General features: G+C 56.4%; 1 protein-coding gene and 1 long non-coding RNA gene across 5 annotated transcripts in view; one reads left to right on the top strand and one right to left on the bottom strand.

Annotated features, from left to right (window-relative positions):
* Nucleotides 1-57: 57 nt before the first annotated feature.
* LOC139440309 (uncharacterized) lies at nucleotides 58-13,164 on the top strand. Its single transcript, XR_011650442.1, has 3 exons — nucleotides 58-191; nucleotides 415-537; nucleotides 11,767-13,164. It is a non-coding gene; the product is annotated as an uncharacterized lncRNA (long non-coding RNA).
* Nucleotides 3,688-18,854, bottom strand: part of PCSK6 (proprotein convertase subtilisin/kexin type 6) — a 131,631-nt gene continuing 116,464 nt past the window's right edge. For 3 of the 4 annotated variants that reach the window (XM_053912684.2, XM_053912682.2, XM_053912683.2), the window contains 7 exons: nucleotides 18,329-18,431; nucleotides 16,967-17,163; nucleotides 15,031-15,118; nucleotides 11,567-11,670; nucleotides 7,324-7,453; nucleotides 6,169-6,281; nucleotides 3,688-5,163 (listed from right to left, as the gene is read on the bottom strand). In XM_053912684.2, coding sequence (XP_053768659.1) covers nucleotides 5,066-5,163; nucleotides 6,169-6,281; nucleotides 7,324-7,453; nucleotides 11,567-11,670; nucleotides 15,031-15,118; nucleotides 16,967-17,163; nucleotides 18,329-18,431 — 833 coding nt within the window. In that variant the 3' untranslated portion in view covers nucleotides 3,688-5,065. Of the gene's footprint in view, nucleotides 5,164-6,168; nucleotides 6,282-7,323; nucleotides 7,454-8,606; nucleotides 9,404-11,566; nucleotides 11,671-15,030; nucleotides 15,119-16,966; nucleotides 17,164-18,328; nucleotides 18,432-18,854 lie in introns of those variants that run through there. The other variant, XM_053912685.2, reaches the window with a different exon arrangement.

Genomic DNA, 18,854 nt, shown 5'->3' with positions numbered 1-18,854 from the left:
AAAGCCACGCCCCCGATCTCAGTCTCCTCCGAGGTCCTGGCGCATCTGGACCACGCCCCTGGTTCTGGTTCTTTTCACTGGGGCTTGCCTGGAATCAGGAGTGCCCCTAATTCCAGACATGTGTATCCGCTAGTTAAGCAAAATATGAAAGCACGCGAGTGGGACATTCTCACGTGCCAGTGCACCCCGAGGTGAATGGAAAGCTGTGACAGTCGTCACTCCACCCGGGAGGGGCGGCAACCCGTGGGTCCAGGACTTCAGATTCCTGTCGGGGTTCTGGTCTTTGGCCCCGGCCTGCAACGTGAGAGCTGGGGATGGGTCGCCCGCTGGGGCCGTGACGTCAGACCCGGCACCGGGCATGGTGGAGTTTCTGGTTAGGCCTGTTCTGACAATTAAATATTTATATTGACGCAGGATTTACTGAAAACTGCGCAAATCGGAAATCTGAACCGTAACGAATGACCACAGAGTGAGCCCACCTGCTAGCTGCCGCGGGGATTCAGAAAGGGAACACTATTCCGAAAGCCTCCGACCTGAGTGAGGATGATAATTTTATTTCTTCTTTCACAATGTTTATAGTAGTTCTTTTTAAAGATTTTATTTATTGATTCATTTGTTGTTCTACTTATGCATGCATTCATTGGTTGCTTCTTGTACGTGCCCTGACCAGGGATCAAACACACAGCCTTGGCCCCTGGGGATGATGCTGTAACCCGCTGAGCTCCCTGGCCAGGGCCTAGACTGGTTCTACTTCTGTAAGAGTCCTGTCAAGGAAGGACACATGAACTAGATAGAAATTCCAGGAAACCTCAGACAAACACACTGAGGGACAGTCTACAGATTACTACCAATAGCAACCTCAGTCTTTAAAGGGTTCAAGGTCATGAAGTCAGAGAAAGGCTGAGGACCAGGAACGGTTCTAGATTGAAGAAGACCAGAGAGACATGAAGACTAAATGCAGAGTGTGATTCTAAATGCAAAGTGTGGTCTAAACTGGATCCTTTTGCTAAGGGCATCATTCCTGAGACAACTAGCAAAATTTGAATCCAGTTAGAAGATTGGCCAGTAGTAATACATCAAAGTGAATTTCCTGATTCCCGTTGGTTATGCAGGAGAAGGTCCTTGTTTATAGGAAATAGCCTCTAAAATCTTTAGGGAGTAACAAGGTATTATATAAGTAATTTGCTTTCAAACTGTTCACTAGAAAATTTCTTTGTACCATGCTTGCAACTTTTCTATAATTTTCCTTTGTGATTGTTCCCTGCCCCACAAAAAAAGTTAAAAAAAAAAAAAAAAGCAAACTTTGCATAATTCCAGAAAATCCCACGAGGTGGCGCGCTTAGACCACAGAACTGGTTTAACTTGCATTTCGCTGGCTGGATTTTTTCAGAAAAAGGTTTCTTTACTTTTAGAAAAGAAATTTGTATGTGTTTCTGTTGCTTCAGCACATGAACTGAGAGATGAATCAAACTTAGAAAGTTTTACTAATTTTAGGGCATCTCTATGACGTTGAGAAAAGGTTTTTGTAATTTCATTTCTTTGGGCTAGGGTTTCTCAACTTGGTACCATTGACGTTTGGAAACTGGATAATTCTTTATTGTGGGAGCTGCCCTGTGCATTTCAGGAGGCTTAGCAGCATCTCTGGCCTCAACCCACTAGATGTCAGTACATTCCTCCAGTTGTGACCCCAAAACAACTCCAGACATTGCCAAATGTCCCCAAGGAGACAAAGATCACCCCAGGTTGAGAACCACTGTTTTGGGGCAACAAGATGTTCTCTTCTCCGGGTACTTGAGTTCCCGTTCGCTCACCAGGGAGCCTAGGAGGTATCTGATCACCCTTAGTATGGCCATTACATACTGAGAGGAGGGGAGCTTTGGGTGCTGGGAAATGAACCCAGGGCATGAGAAGGGTGTTTTTAGTGTTGCACCATCTTGGGGGGGCTGTTCTGCGCACGGACAAGCCGCAGAGCCTGGGGTGTCAGGAAAGGCCTTAGACAACCAGCCAGAAAGCACAAAGACTGGGTTCAAGGAAGGAAAGGAGCAGAGAAGGCCGCGGCAGGCCCCTCTTTCCCATGGCAGCCAGCACTCAGCTGCGTCCCAGCTGGCTGGCAGAACCTGAAGATGCCAGGGAATAGTTCTGGTGTATTACCCTCCATCAGCCCTGCTTGTTCTTTCTTTTTTTTATTTGTATCTTTATTATATTTTTTGCCATTACCATTTAGTCCCCTTATAGCTCCCTCCCTAGCCCTGCTTGTTCTTATCAAATGGTTTAAAAGCGGTGGATGCCCTGGCTGGTGTGGCTCAGCGGACTGAGCGCGGGGCCTGCAGACCCAAAGGTCACCAGTTGGATTCCCGGTCAGGGCCCATAAGTCCCCAGTAGGGGGCGTGCGAGAGACAACCAGCTGATGTTCCTCTCACACCGCGATTTCTCTCCCTCTCTTTCTCCCACCTTTCCCCTCTCTAAAAACAAATAAATCTTAAAAAAAAAAAAAAAAAAAGCAATGGATGATAGTCTCCAGTCTCAAGTTCAAGGGAACCATTCGGCTGGCCACATTCCACCATGTCGCCCTTTCGTCTCTTTTAAAGCTCTGTTCCCAAGATACGTCTTCTGTAAAGAGTACAGTTCTCCGCAGCTCTTTGAGGAGTTACAGAGCAGAATGTCAGCAGTGGCCTAGGAGGGATGGGGGTATGAACCTGGGGGCCCTGTCAGAAAAGTGGAAATAAAACTAGTTGAACCCAAATGCACCATGGCTGTGCTTGGCCGGCGGCAGAAGTGACTCTCCATCCTGCAGAGAGCCAGCCTCCCTCCCTGGGCATGCGGATGGGGACAGCCCAGCCAGTTGCTGCCCAAGCAAGTCACGTCTCCCTATGAGCCTCGGCCAGTGACAGGACAGATTTAGAGAGCGTGCTCCATGATTCTGTCACATAAAACAAACCCCATTCACATGTCCTGCCCCAACTGAGTCCAGATGAATGCACTTAAGGTTGGGCCATTTGCAAACAGGCATTTTATTTGGGCAGTCGTTTTTAAGAATTGTATTCTTACCTGAGGACATTGTTTCATTGCTTTTAGAGACAGGCAGAGAGAAAGAGAGAAACATTGATTGGTTGCCTCCTATATGCACCCCCCACCAGGGATGGAACACTCAACCTGGGCTTGTGCCTGACCGGGAATCAAACTGGTGACCTTTCGCTTTGTGGGACAATGCCCAACCCACTGAGCCACACCGGTCAGGGCTCCACTTTTGTTTCTTTCCTTAGACAGTTCTTGTTGCTGCATTTCCTGTATTTGCAGCCAAACGATTCCCAGCAAGTACAAGCTCCTGCCCCTGCAGAGAGGCCGCAGGAAAAAAGCACACGCAGGGATTTCAGTCTCTGTGCATAAAGAAGACAAACTGCCACCTAATTAAGTCACGCTGGGCAGCTTTAGGTGAACAGCCTGCCTTCTGTCACAGAAAGGAGCAGCCCTGTACCCAGCTAGGCTTTCATGGCCTGACGAGGGTCTGTTTGCCCAAGGACACCCTTGGGCTGGAACTCCGGGACCTCTCCTGTGACCTTGTTACATCAACATTCGCTAACACTCAGAGACCTCCTCCGTGACGACATCGAACAGATCCGGAAACCCCAAAGAAAGCCATTGCACACCCTGGTCAGCACCCGCATTTAATGGCTGCGCCTTGGAAAGAAATACAGGCTCCTTCGCTGTGGGGTATTAACTGTTTTATTAATTTAGGGTTAACACTGTGTTCGCTCTGAGGGTCTCTTCTTCGGAGGCGTGGACTCAATCAACACCTGTGGGGGTTCCCCCAGCTCACAGGGATGAGTCGCAGGACGCGTTACAGTTGGGGGGGGGGGGACAAAATGGAGAGAAGTACAAGCTCGGGAGAATTTAAGGCAAATGTTACTCCCGCGTGACGGGGAGTCGATCAAGCCGACCTGTGCATTTCAATGAAAATATATGAAATATTTGTCAAAATAATTAACATCGGTAAAAACCAGACACATGTAGCTTATAAAATGCCTACACAGGTTTGGCAGAAAGAGGGCCCACCGCGCTGCTAGGCTGGCGGCACACACAGACACAGGTACCTCCGCCTTGAGAACGAGTCTCCGGAGGAGCGGTGGCCAAGTGGATTTTAACAGCAATCCCACGAACCGGGACGTCAGTGATGCACATCCCACGGGCTGGGCTTACATCTCAGTCAGAGGAACTGCTTGGTCATTGGGGCACCTTTATGGCTGGCCCCCGGGGACGCCTGCTGGGGATCCTCGGCAGAAGGCTCTGCGTCAAGGTGGGCGTCGGGGCCACGAGACCTCTGCAGACACAGACTGATGGCGGCGATAAGGGCGCTTGGCTCACTCAAAGGAGAGTGCTCCAGGGAAGGAAGGCTCTCCCCCACTCTCCCCGGGTTCGGAATCTGACCCTAAGTGGTCACAGCAATTTCAGAAGTCGCTGACTATGTAGGAATAGATGCTCTAGGCCCGGTGGTCAGACATGGTATGCCCCCAAATCTGTCTTATATATAGTCTGACCAAACTGTCCCCCCACACTGCTCTGTGGCAGCCAGGGGAGCAGGTGAGAGGCCTGGCCCTGCATTGCATGGGCGTGGGGACAGCCAGGTTCTGCGGGCTGGGCCTGGTGGCTGAGATTGACCACGGAGCTGCTTGAAAACCGGGGGCGGGGGGGAAGGGTGACGTGGGAGGCCAAGTGGGGTGACTTTCTGCTTTGGTCTTGAGATTCAGTAAACTTATGGTCCCAGCAGCTGGGGCCGTGGACTCCCGGGGTTCGCGTGGTTCCCGTGTGCAGTTGACGGGAAGAATGCAGCCAGCAAGCAGAGTGGGAGAGGACCGCGCTATGTCAGGGACAGCCCCTGTAGGCCCACCCCCCACGGGCTCCGGGTGCCCAGAGATGCGGCCCGAAGGACCTCGATCCTGGGAAGATAAAGCTGTCGGGTGCAGGGCGCTGCCCCGGAAAACAGGCTCTGGCCCCCAGTCTGGAGACAGGTGGACGGACAGATGGATGGACGGGAGCAGCCCTGCCCTCTGCAGGTGGCCGGGAGCCCCTACCCAGCCAGGAGGCACGTGCGGCAGCAGAACTGGATGAAGAGCTTTCGTTCACAGAGCCGGTTAGACTTCACCATCTCGCAGAATGTCTCGTCCGCTGGGCACCAAAGGGGGAGAGAAAGGGGGCGTGCGTCAGACTTGGGGGCCTGTTTAATTGTTCCAGCCATCCCACTGTGCCGGCCCTGATGGTGTGAGGGGCCGAGGGGACAGGGCACACAGAGGCAGTGGGGGTGGCAGCCCTCAGGGCCACCCCAGTGACATGTGGTGAGCCCGCTGTGGCAGAGGCGGCACGTGGCACGCAAGGGCTCCCTCTGAGTCTGGAAGACACATGATGATAGAGGGGGTGGGGGGGGAGGAGTTGGGCCTGGGAGCACACCTGGGCTGTGCCAGTGTGGCCTCAGTGCGCCTCTGTGCAGACAGCAGTGCTACAGAGGCGGACGAGGGAGACTGGGGGGAGGGCGGAATAGAAGGGGTAGGGACAGAGCAGAGCCTCACAGAGCGGCCCTCTCCTTGGCTTTTGGGAATGCGTTGCATTCGTGGGACCCCGAGAGCCTCATGTGGCCACCTCACTTTCCTGGGCTGGACACATAACCTGAGCACATGACCCCTACAGAGGGAGCTTCCGGCCTTGGCAGGACTCCCCCGATTGCTCCTCTAAGCTCCTGTTTCCACACCCCGCCCTCGTCTCCCCGTCCACTGAGAAAAGCGGGGATCCCCCACAGCACAGACACAGATCTTCCCTGGGGGAACTCGTGGGCCCTGTGAGGCTGAGACCCTTTGGGCCTCCTGACTTCACCCCCAAAGTCAGGCCTCTCCTAATGGAAGTCACGGCACACAGGCCTCCTGGGGGTGATGGCTTGAGAGCGGAAACAGCACAAAAACAAAATCATTTTTAAGAGTCACTCAACAAACTGACCCGCAGCAGCTGGGTTGTGGCCGGGATGTGGGTCTGGTCAACGTGAGAGGCCTCACGGGAAGGGAGGAAGGCTAGAGGGGACCCAGGATGGCCAGCCCCAGGCGGGGTGGGGCTACCTTCCCCTCGTTTTCTTTCCCTTTCCTTGTTGACCAGACGCAGCGCACCCGTCATGCAGCTGGAGCTCACCGTTGCTGCAGGTGTGATTGGCGACGCACGAGGTCCCCAGCTGCGTGAAGCCCGTCTTACACCGGCTGCAGTTCCTGCTGGAGCCTTCGCAGCTCAGGCAGCTCTCGTCGCACCTGCGCGGGGACACGGCTTCCCATTGCTGCACATGGCGGAGGCCCTCCCTTCTTGACCTGTGTCCCCTCGCTGGGACCGTGTCCCCCACGGCGGCCTGGAACCCTGGCCAAGTGCCTGCACGTCCCCCCTCCTGTATGGTCCTGGGAGGGGGAAGACGCTCATGGCCCGATAGCAGGAGCACGCGCAGAGCCCCGTCTCCGAGACTCCACTGGGCTCACCTGGGCATCCTCACCCCACTGTGGGGCTCGGGACAAGGCTCCACCCAGGGACGTGACGCACCTGGTCCTGGAGCTGCCTGGGACTGCTGCTTCGCCCACCAGGCTAAGTCTCCTTTGTGGAGACACTGGCCTCTCCCCCTGGTGGGGGAGGGAGGCACCCTTCCAGTCCTGGCCCAGAGATGGGACCCAGGGCACCTCGACCCCAGGGGAGGGTCGGCACACTCAGGCGCTCGGGCCCCCTCACACTCATGCCTGTGCAGGTTGTCCCTGTCTGCTTTCATGGTGCTGGGCTTGAGTAGCTGCGACAGAGACCGTGTGGCCAGCAAAGCAGAGACTACAGACCTTTGGGCCCTTTATCCAAGGAGCTGGCTCACGCTGCCCTGGGGCTTGAATCCAACCTGTCCTCCCAGAGACTGGCTCTGCGGGCACTGCGGTCTGCTGCCCTCCTCCTTCTTTCCCAACAGCGCGCCTGCACTCTGACTCGAGGCCCTGGTGGAATCTGCTATTGGGGTGTGAGCCCTGCCAGGCAGGTCCTCTGGGATCTGTTTCCTGCCCTGCCCCAGCTACACGACGCCTGTCACACAGGAGGTGCTCCACAAATTGTCCTTAAGTGAACCAAGAAATGAAAGCCACCTGCTAACTTGTGCCCTTGGCAAGCGCTCCTCTGCAAAGGGGTTCTGGTGTAAAGGGGTTCCGGTGTGCCCACCATAGTGGTGAGATGCTGCTCACCCGTCCCCCAGCTTCCAGGGAAGGGCTGCCAGACTTGGTCCCCCTGCCACCCCTTTGCGGGCAGAGCCGGGAAGACTGTCGGGCGGGCACGTACCTCCGGCACACTTTGTGGAGCAAACCCCGCATCTCCTCTGGGTAGTAGCCCTCGCCACAGTCTGGCACGCATTTCCAGTCCTGGAAGTGGAAGTTTGTGGCGCAGTGAATACATTCTTCTCCGCTGGGTCCTGAGGGGAGTGGGGAAAGCAGCAGGTATCAGGGGCTGCCTGCCCGTCCCATGTCCCAGGCCTGCTGCAGTGACCGTGAGAGCCAGGGACTGTTCTGATGTGCCAAGGCCACCACCACTGCTGGACTTCCAGGTGCCCACCGTGTACCCCACTGAGCCATCCTCACCCACTGCGGGAGGTGGGTATACCACCCCCATTTCACAGATTGGGACACAGTGACAGGAGCCAAACTCAGCACAGCCCCCGGCTGCCCAGGTCAAGTTCACGGGCCCTGACTCCCAAAGCTCCCTTTCCCAACAGGCCTAGGCCCTGCCTCCGCTAGAGCCAGCCATGTGTGCACTTGACCGGTGGCCGGACCAAAGGGAGGTGCGCCGTGAGTTTAAAATTCACACACACACACGCTGGACTTCAAAGGCTTAGCACAAAGGAGAATGTGAAATAGCCATTTTTATATCGATGATAGGTTGAAACAACAGTGTTTAGATACACCCGCTTCCCTAGGAAATTCAGAATCATGGTCACATTGGTGGCTTGTACCCTATTTCTATTGGCTAGAACCTTGTCCAGGACGATGTGGGGTGGGGGGGCTGGAAGAAGAGACTTGGCCAGAACGGCGCTGACAGGTGTTTGGTACAGACCGGCAGGACAGTTTCCGCAAAGAGAAGAAACGAAAACGGGCTTGTGGGGTGAGGAGCGGCGGCCGGAAGAGGAGAGCTCTGCACGCAGGGCCGAGAGTCCCGAGGGAAAACCTGCAGGCCAGTCGAGGGGACGTGCTCATCCAGGATGGAGAAACCACGCTGTCTGTCCATCCGCTCGTTTGTTCATCCATCCCAACAAGTGCGTGCTGGCACGTGCCCTGTGCCAGCCGTTCCCAAGGAGCCCTGATGAGACCTCAGAGAGACGCACCGAGGTGGCCGCTGCGGAGTGCTGAGTGTGGGGAAGCAATCTCGGATGCTCACAGAGAGGGATCCCTGGCTAAACTAAACTTCTTCTTGCCCACTCTCATTTTTTAAAAAAAGATTTTACTTTTATAGAGAGGTGAAGGGAGGGAGAAAGAAGAAGAGAAACATCAATGTGTGGTCACCTCTCACACGCCCCCTACTGGGGACCTGGCCTGTAACCCAGGCATGAGCCCTGACTGGGAATCGAACCGGCAACCCTTTAGTTCACAGGCCAGCACTCAATCCACTGAGCCACACCAGCCAGGGCTCACCCACTCTCATTTGACTGTGGTCTTAGATGGAGACCTGATAGCAGAGGCGGTGATGTCTGGCCTATTCCTTCTGGACTGAGTAACTTCTGGACTGAGACGGGGCCTCTCGCCTTTACAGACTCTTTACAGACAGGGGTCTGCAGGGTGGTCCCGTCAGCCACGAAGCTTGGTGCTCTGGCAGCTGGTTGGGTCTCTCCAAACCGCAGCTTTCAGCCTGGAAGGGAATTCCGAGCTCGACTGCGACCGTGAGCTGAGGCACAATCAGGGCCCCCTGGGGTGACGGGGCGTCCTCGGTAACAGACAGTGGCCCACCCTGTTCGAATCGCACATGGAGTGTCCTCCTCTGTTGCTCTGAGGCAGGTGAAGGGCAGCCCCACAGAGGTGCAGGGCGTCTGTCTGGTCTACATTCTAGAGGAAAAGTACTTCGTACTTTGGCCAGCGTGCCTCAGGCCTATCACTTATCTCCAGGGAGCGTGTGGCGCTGGCATCTCAGCCTCCGACGCCTCAGGAGCGGTCCCCTTCCTTGGGTCTGCCCTGCCGAACCCTGCCGCTGAATTGTCCTGCCTCGGCCATGAGGGTGCTGAAGGTCCTTCATGCCTGAGGAGCTTCCATGATGGCAAAGAACATGCGATCTTGTTTGTACTTAGTTCAGTGTTCGATTTACCGCACTTTAAAGCTGGTGAACCACGTCCAGTTGGAGAAGACGAGAAAGTTCTGCAGATGCCTGTTGGTGACGGCTGCACAACAATGTGAAAATGTACTTAATGCCATGAATGGTACGCTCAAAACTGGTTAGGATGGTAGGTTTTATTTCATGGATAAAAACAGCCGATTCAACACAAGTTCTCTGGACAAACTGTTCTCACAATTACTAAAGATTATGAACCTTGAGATTCGGCACACAGGTGCCAGCCAGGAGGGGGTGAGTGGAGCCAGGGACCTCCCTGTCCCATAGGTCCCCTGCCCCAACCTGTGGCAGCTGGGTGACCTTGAGGGCTCACCTCCTCCCTGCTGGGTGCCTGGACTGAGGATGGGCAAGAGGCTTGTCCGCACGAAGTCACCTACCAGCTGGATGCCCTGGGAGCACTGTCGGCCCCGGGTGGGGGGCAGCAGTGGTCACTGAGGGGGGGCTGGCAGGGAAGCCCTAGCAGACCTGACCCTCCAGGGGGTGAAGCATGGCAGCCGAGGACAGGTGCTTCTGACACAGACCCACATGGGACACGGAGCAAGAAGCCCCCCAGAGACTCAGAGCAGGGAAATGGGGGTCCCTCTCCCCTATGCGTGGAGATGCACAACAGTGTGGTGATTGTGGGGAGAGAGGGGAGGAGGCAGGGAGGGGTGGAGGGCAGATAAATGGCAATGCCAAAAACACAATGAGAAAGGAACTACTAAAATAAATTAATGAATTACATTATTGACAGTGAAAGCGCTAGAAAGCCACCCACCCCTAATTGTGTGGGTTCGCGTGCCTATGAAATTTAAATGTGGGACAGAAGCCGTGTAGCCCTGAACTCACCTAGGCTACCCACTGAGCCCAGGAAACAAGGATGAAAAGAAATGACAGATAAAAAGGCAACAGGGCAGATGGCTGGGAGGAGGGGCAGTGACGTCAGCAGCTGAGGATGCTCCCAAATACCGCGCCCAGCTCTGGGGGGCGCTGCCCCAGGAGGGGGGCCCAAGCAGGCGCCTTTCCCACAGGCCTCGAGGGCTCAGGCACGGCCACACCTGGAAAGCCTGCTGCCCATGTGGGGCCATGCGGCCACGCCAGGAGGGTGTGCCCGACAGGCCCCTTTCCCCAGGACCGGGGTCACGGTGACCGTAATTTAGCAGAGACCGAATTCCTAAAGGGTTCCCACAGCAAAAAAAAAAAAATCTCAGTCTAACGTGGGTTTCTTAGAAAAAGGGCCGAAATGCTGGGTCAGGAAGGAGAGTGGAGGGAAGACCTCACTTGCAAAGCACCTGAGCCCACAGACTTGCAGCGTTGCTCTCACAGCTGAGTGCAAACGACTCGCGGCACGAAGCCCCAGAAAGCAACCGAGTGCCGCAGGAAACCGGTGTCTGGGAGATATCTGCGCGGCAATCCTGGTGGGGAATTACAATCCACATAAAACTGCTGATGGACGTTTTCCTGCTTGCATAAACGGTTCACAATAAGGGAAGACAGGCACAGAGAGCGAAGGCGATGTTTTTTAAAAGCCTCCTTTGGCTCTGCAGCAAAGACCGTGCCTTTTGGAGCGGGGGTAGGGGGGGGGCGGGGCGGGGGGGGGGGGGGAGCCGAGCCTGCAGACCAGAGAGACTGCTCAGCCGGGAAACCCAGGCTGCCTGGTCCAAGTGCCCCTTGGCGGCTTTTTTTGGTTTAAATTTGTAAAATTGTGAAAAAGTGTCTAGAACATGAAATTTACTACATGAACCATTTTTTAAAATCCTCACCCGAGAAGATGTTTATTGTCTTTAGAGAGAGAGGAAGGGAACAGGTAGAGAGAGAGACACCAATCGCCCGCCTCTCGTACGTGACCCAACTGGGGATCAAACCTGCAACGTTTTGGTGTATGGAACGATGCTCCAACCAACTGAGCTACCCGGCCAGGGCTGCCGTGTGAACCATTTTTAAGTGTGACCTTCAGTGGCACTAGGTCCCTTCACATTGTCGAGCAGCCCTCACCACCATCCATCCACCTTCCCAAACTCCCACTTCATGCCCACAAACAGTAACCCGTCCTCCCTCTGCCCCCTGGCCCCTTGGTGGGGCCCGTGGGACTTCACGCTACAGAACCCACAGCGGCCCAAGAAGTCCTCAGGCGTTCTCGGTTTCAAGGGCGGGGAGCCGGCCACCTGGGTGACCCAGGTTGCGGGACTGTGGGGCAGCAGGACGTCAAAGCCAGTGCAGGCGATGGACTTACCCACGCAGGTCTTGCAGGTAGGGTGGCATTGCCCGCATTTGGTCTGCTCGGAATCAAAGTAGGTGCCCTGTTCACAGTCTGGAATGCAGCGGCCCTGTGCGAATCTGTTGGAAAGGGGCGGGGGTGGGGGGGGAGGAAGGTTTTCAATACATCCTTTCCATGTCTAATTACGCTGCGATTTGCCCTCAAATGCCTTTCAGGAGAGGAAATGGAAGTTGCCAAAGCACAGCTCTTGGTGTCGATTAAGGTTCTGGGAGAAATGAAGTCAGGAAAAGCCGCCCCGCAGCCAGCTGGAGTTCAGGCTCACGGGGTCATCCAGGGCCTAAAGGCCGTCCCCATGCCTGCAGGTGGCCGACAGGACCTGGCTCCATCTCCAAATCCCCGTGGCCTGGGTCCTGGTGCAGACGGCCAAGTCCTTGCATTCTCTCCTAGTCTGCGATGGCTTCTCTTCACTGACATTAATCAAACTTGAATCTGAACCCCAAGAGGAGGACATCAACATGTGTGGGTTACCCCTGGGAGCAGGCTGGCTCAGGTTCGCTGCCTCTGAGCCCTCTGCCAAGTGTTAGCGAGACTGATCCTGAAACCCGGACCGGCTCCTGCCTGTGTCCTTCACAATGAACTTGAGATCAAATGCACTCCTGGGACCTAGCAGGCCCTGCCTAACGTGGCTCCTGCCTTCCTCTCTCAGCTCCTGGGTGCACGGACTAGGACTTGGCGGAAGACTGACCCTGGCCTGCCCACTCCGGGGTCCTGTCTCTGTCACTTCTGAGCTGTGCAACCTGACCCCTGGCAAGCCAGCTAACCTCTCTGAACCTCCGGCTCCTCCCGTTCATTGGAACAATCCCAGTCCCCAGCACGGCAGGGCGGCATTGAGGCCTAAATGAGCAAATACTCGTAAAATCTGGGTAGTGTGTCTGGCACGCAGCAGTGTGAATAAATGCCAGCCTTGACGACTTCTTCAGTTCCCAGGATCACATGAGATTTGACACTCGTGTTGTGAATGGGTCTGCCACTACACACACAGGACAAGAGCCCAGGTGGGCACGAGACCCACAGGATCCTGCGTTTAGGGGGAGAGGGCGGTGGGTCCCCGTGGAGAGCGAGTGGCCAGGGCTCTTCCTCATCATGCACCCAGGCGCAGCTGCGACTGGCAGTTAAATCAAGTCTTTGGCTGCAAATTCTTCCTGCATTTGTCCCCCCCGAAAGAGATGGGGGGGGGGGGGCGGAGGCAGCGGCTCGCCCAACTTGAACGTGATAGTGATGATTTGAAGCCACAATTTAAGAGGATATTGGACAATAAAAGGGAGCTTTCTGTGGATTATGGCTGATGATAAAACCCCTGCTTCCGCTGGTGTGGCTGCTGTATTTTCTCCCTGCGACACCATTCCCGTGTGGGCGGCTGGCTGCCTCTGGCCCACGGGACCCACAGGACACAGAAAAGGGGGATCCTGGGACCCTCCAGCACTTCCCCACTGGCAGACAGGTTCCAGTGAGCTGGAACCACGGAGCCCCCTCAACACCTTCAGTTCCCAGCGTGGGGTTGAAGAACCCTGGTCTGAGTGGGCATTTTAGCCTCGGGTCCCAGGTCCCCTGCTTCGGCCAGCTCTCTGTCTGCTTTGTCCTCTGGGGAACTGCTTTCCCCACTACAGCCTTTCACAGCTGACCCTGCCTTGTCCAGCTAAGGTCCCCTTCCTTCCCCCAGACTCTGTGCTGGGGCATTAGACACGCTTCTCTCCTCATCTTCAGCCTCATCTGGGGCAGAGGGCAGGCGAAGGGGAACCCCATGAAAGCAGCAACCACGTGCCTCCCGGGGAAAGCGTTTCTCTCCCCCCGTTAGAAAAATGTGAGTCATTTTAATATCTGCATCCAAGGTTGCTGTGAAGATTAAACAAGGCAGCGTTGGCAGGAGCCCCTGCAAGAGACTGCTTACCAAGTGGCCTTCCTTCATAGCCCACTCTGAAAAAATCGGCCCTGTGGGCCACGTCCATCCGGGCGGCGTTTGGAGGAAAGGGAGGCCGGGGAGGGACGGGGTGGTGGTGCAAACCTCCAGTACCCAGGCCAGCGGCAACCTCACCTGGGCACCTGTGAGGAAGGCAGAGCCCCAGGCTCTGCTCGGAGCTGCGGGATCAGAACCTGCATCTGAGCAAGAGCCCCAGGTTAGCCAGGGCACAGCAAGGGGTGAAAAGCATTGCTTTTGCAGACCTTCCCCCAACTTCTCTTTTGTGTGACCCCAGACAGTCCTTTCTTTCTTTCTTTTTTTAGAGAGAGAGAGAGTGGAAAGGAGGAAGAAAGGGAGAGAAACATCTATGTGAGAGAGAAACATTGATTGGTTGCCTCTCATACATGCCCAGACCGGGGGCCAAACCCGCAACCCAGGCCTGGGCTCTGACCGGGAATCGAACCCATGACGTTTTGGTTTGCAGCATGACACCCAACCAACCAAGACACACCAGTCGGGGCCCGGCCAGTTCTGACCTTCCTTTCCTTTCCATGCCCTCCCTGCAGTCTTCCATTGCCTAGCTACCTTTGACTGCGCATGGGAAACTTGTCCCTCCGCACGTATTCCTTGCCCTGTGCCCCCCACAGCCTGCCCTCTCAGACTTAAACTACGGCAAATCATTTATGGAGAAGCTGTCGTGGGTCAGGCCCTGTTGTGGGCACTGTGGCCCAGTACACCAAACACTGGCGGGTTTGATCCCGTTCAGGGCACAGGCCTGGGCTGTAGGTTCGAACCCCAGTCGGGGCGCGTACGGGAGGCCAGTGATCAACGTTTCTCACATCGATGTTTCTCTCTCTCTCACAAAATCAAGAAATATGTCGTAGGGTGAGGATTAAAAAAAAAAAAAACCCTCAGACTCTGTTTCTAGACTACATGAGAGTTCCCAGCGTCATTTCAAACAGAACGTCATCTAAACTTCTAGAGCATAGCTTGGAGGAACAGGTAATCACCATCTGGTTGCATTAAATGCAGTTTGGGGCCTGGCTGGTGTGGTTCAGTGGATTGAGCACCGGCCTGTGAACCCAAGGATCACTGGTGCGATTCCCAGTCAGGGCACATGCCTTGGTTTCAGTCCAGGTCCCCAGTAGGGGGCGCGCGAGAGGCAACAACACATTGATGTTTCTCTCCCTCTCTTTCTCTCTGCCTTCCCCTCTCTCTACAAATAAATAAATAAAATTAAAAAACAAATGCAGTTTGGTTGTGTGAACCAGGCAGACAAGCGCTTCAGCATACCCCACTGCAAACCATGCGCCCAGTGAAACGTTCTAAAGCAGAGTGTGCTGAGCTTGATGGAAGAGAGAAAACCAGAGTCTCATTGGAGCAGACTCCTAACCTTCACCCTGAAAGGCTTCTGGAAACTTAAGCTTTCCGCAGAAGTTTGCAAAAATGGGGCCAATCAACAGCAGAAACAGAACCCAGCAGAGCCCCGTGGCCGGGCTCACGGTGGGAGGGGGAGTTTTACCTGAATCCTCCTTTACAGACGGTGCATTTCCCTGGCTCATCGACACACTTCTTACAGCTCATGTGGCACTTCCGGCAAGTTCTGTGACCTGGCGGAAAGAAGACGAGGAGAAGAGAAGGGGGAGTGTGGATGTGAATCAGATCTGGCCTGAGGAGACTCCAGCGTCGATCCGAAGCGGGGCTGGCAGGGCAGCTTGTCACCGGGTGTCCCAAATGGGTGATGTAGAAGTGAGACAGCCCGAGGCCACATGGGGACTGCGAGCCCGAGAGTCATATGACAGGTCTCTCACCTCTTTTCTTCGGGAGTAAAGGAAAGTCCTCACACCACCTCGGTGGGCCCTCCCCGTCCAGGGGTGACAGGCTCGGGTTCAACAGGACGGAAGCCAATTCTTGCCTGACTGAGCAGGTGACTTGGGCACCTCAATGCCTGTGACAGGTTGGAGCCCAAGGTGCCTCTCACCTCCCCTGTAGCCCCCTCCAGGGGTCTCCACCGAAGGCCTGGTGGCTGTGCAGAGACACCAATCTATGATACCGGTCCTGCCTCTGGGGAAATTCTGGGTCACCACACCCTCACCTGCACTGGCGAAGTCATCACCGAGGTCATTCCCTCTGACACCTCATCGCCACCACCTGCGTGCGGGGCCTGGACGCTCAGGTCTGCCTGCCACACCTCCTGCCTCTCCCTCGGGGCCCCCAGGTGGCATTACACACGTCACAGGGGCTCATGAGGACATGTGGGGTCACCGAAGGCGGCTGCTTCGTGCCTTGGGACCTGGGTGGGGCTGAAGGAGCCTCCACCCCAAGAACAGGTCTGGTGGCAGCTCAGGAAGGTGTCACAAAGGCCACAAAGTGCATTTCAGATGACAACTGGTTTCCTTTCTGGAGTCTGGCTAATTCTCTGGCTTTGTTTGCCTTTCAGGACTCCCTGGCTCCTTGTCCACGGAGTCACCTCGGTGCTGGGACAGCAGCGGGCCCACAGGGGGCCTGCGACCTGCACGGTCAGCAGCAACAAAACGGCGGCTTCTTCCAACGTGTTTGAGAACGATCCTCGGTGGATGTAACCCAAACCCGCTCTTTGCCTCTTCCCCGGGGAGGCCGAGCTGGTGAAACACTGGCGTGGGTCCTGGGCCCCACCCACCCCCCTGGGCTGGCTGGAAAGGTAGGGTACCTGGCTTCCCTTCTCGGAGATCAAGGCCCCCCTGTGCCATCACTAGATGCGGGCCTTTCGCCCCCTCTCGGCTCTGTTTCCCATCTGTGAGACCAGGGGAACGCCACGCCCCTCCAAGGGGTGTGGGTGATCACTGTTCGGCAAGTACGCCCCAAAGACTAACCTGTCCCTTCTGGCCAGCACGCCACTTTTCATTTATGAGGGACCGCGAACCTTCTGTCCACACTTATACCCCAACTTTAGCTCAGGAACTCTTCCTAGGAGGGCCTGCCACCCAGTTTTGACAGCCAAGCTGCTGCCGGCTCCCCAGCATCCCCTCTGCCCCCTGCCCACCTCCACCCCACCCCTGCCCATGCACGGGGCAGGGCATGGCTGGTCCTTCCTGGAGGAGGAAGCGCAGGACCCCACAGCAGGGCGACCTCGGAGGCCTTCCCCTCTCCATGTCTGAAATCCCACTGATCCTAGAGCCACCGGCCCGAGCCGCCTCTCTGCCCATCCACAGCAATGGACATGGACTTGCGGACCTGAGATGCCCCAAACTACGGGGTTCCTTTCAGCACCACTTGGAACCGTTCTGGCCGCATCTGTGTGTGACTGGCTGTTAACTGACAGGCCTGAAGGCTCCATCGGATATCACGGCCTCTCCCTCTCCCCCTCCCCTGTTCTGCATCCTTTCTCAGGACGGAGTGCACAGGAAGCAGAGGGCAGGGAACGTTCAACTGGGAGAGGGGACCCCGGCCCAGGGAGGGGCCCGGCCACGTGCACTTACTCTCATAGGCGTAAAGCCCGGCCGGGCAGTGCACCACGCAGGCGTTCATCTCCTGGTGGTGGTAGAATCCGGGGCGGCAGGACAGGCACTGGAGCGGGCTCTTGCCTGTGCAGGTCTCACAGCCCCGGTGGCACCTACGGCAGCGTCTCCCCGCTGGGTCCCCGAAGTAGCCCAAGGGGCACTCGCTTACGCACTTCCTGGGGGAGAGGGGGCAGAGAGGATCTTTCCAACTCGGCCAAGCCTGGCATCTCTACTCAGCTCAGCATTAGCAGCCCAGGCACCCAGCCAAGGTCAGGCCAAGGACGCCAAGGCCTCGCCAGCCTCCCAGGAACAAAGGCCCCAGGGGTGAAGGTTAAACAACTGGTGCCCTTTGTCTCACTAAACAGTTGGGAGGTTCCCAAGGGCCCCAGGATGACAGCCTGGGAATCCTTTGCTTTCCAAGTTGCCCTGGGGAGGCAGTGAATTTTGGAACCTTCAGCTCCAGCAATAGCCCTCCCCCCACCCACCCCGTGTCCTCCCGCAGTGGGCCTCCTGGGCAGTGAGCCAAGTCTGCCGCAGGGCTGCGTTTGCACAGTGCGGGGCGCGCGATTGGGGGTGGGTGTGTGGCTGTGTCTGGGACCCCTAGGGCAGCTGAGAGTCAGGTCTGAACCCCTGCCCCCAGTGCACGGCCATACACCTGCCTGGGCACTCAGGGACAGGAGCTCCCCATGCGAGGCCCACAGCGCTGACTTTTAGAATAGTATCCTGCCCTGGCTGCTGTGGCTCAGTGGATTGAGTGCCAGCCTGCGAATCAAAGGGTGGCCGGTTCGATTCCCAGTCAGGGCACATGCCTGCGTTGTGGGCCAGGTCCCCAGCAGGGGGAGTGAGAGAGGCAACCCACACATCAATGTTTCCCTCTCTCCCTCCCTTCCCCTCTCTATAAAAATAAATAAGTAAAGTCTTAAAAAAAAAAAAAAGAAGAAGAAGAACAGTATCAGCCCCTAAAATGGCATCAGTCTCTGGTTCCCAAGTGGTCAGCCTTGGGATGCTCAACAAGACCCATTTCAGTTTAACGACATGGACAGAAAAAGCTTCTACACACAGATACCACGATGCCACAGCTTCTGGTCTCTCTGTCAGGGACACAAGTTACTTCTGTGATGAGCACAAAACCAATTACGGAAAAACTGGTGGAATGCCAAAGTGGCGAACCTCAGTGAGTGGGGTTTCCTTTGTGGGGCATCCCGTGAATCCCTCAGGAGGGGTGCCAGGTGTGCGGGGCTCCGGACACAGTTCAGATCAGGAGCCCCCCACACCGGCCCTGCAGTGTGCGGGGGGGGGGGGGCGGGCGCCACCATGCAGCGCGACGCCCCAGCTCGTTACCTGCCGGTCTTGGCGCTCCCCAGGCTGAAGTGGACACAGTTCAAGCACTGGTCTGCACCGGGGCCCTCGCAGCCCTTGTTCCCACACTCTGGATGGCATGCACCTTAAAGAAACAAGCACTTCCTTTCAGCCACCCGGGCACTTCCTCAGTGACACCCTGTCCCCGGGACCCCGTGTTGGGGTCAGGAGGAGCTTCCCTAGAGTGCAGGCTGAGGGTGGGGGGACCCTGTGCATCTGGACGGCTGGACCACAGGCCTGGGCATCCACCCCCACAGGCATCGGCCACAGGGGAGCGGTGACCCTGGCCGGGTGGGTGTCACAGGGTCTGAGGCTCCAGACAGGGGCAGCCGAGGCAGGAGGGCCAGCGGCGGGTGGGGACCCAGACCTGTGCCAAGAGAGACTCTGTGAGAGACACAAGAAGAGAAGCCGAGATGGGGACAGCGAGGCAGGGAACCACCTTCTCAGTGCGGCCCCTGGATGAAGCAACGTCGGTGGGGGGGGAGGGCATGGGGGCAGCTGCTGACGC

Source organism: Desmodus rotundus, chromosome 10, assembly GCF_022682495.2.
Source record: "Desmodus rotundus isolate HL8 chromosome 10, HLdesRot8A.1, whole genome shotgun sequence".
Classification (NCBI taxonomy): Eukaryota; Metazoa; Chordata; class Mammalia; order Chiroptera; family Phyllostomidae; genus Desmodus; species Desmodus rotundus.
This window is presented reverse-complemented; position numbering and strand designations above follow the sequence as displayed.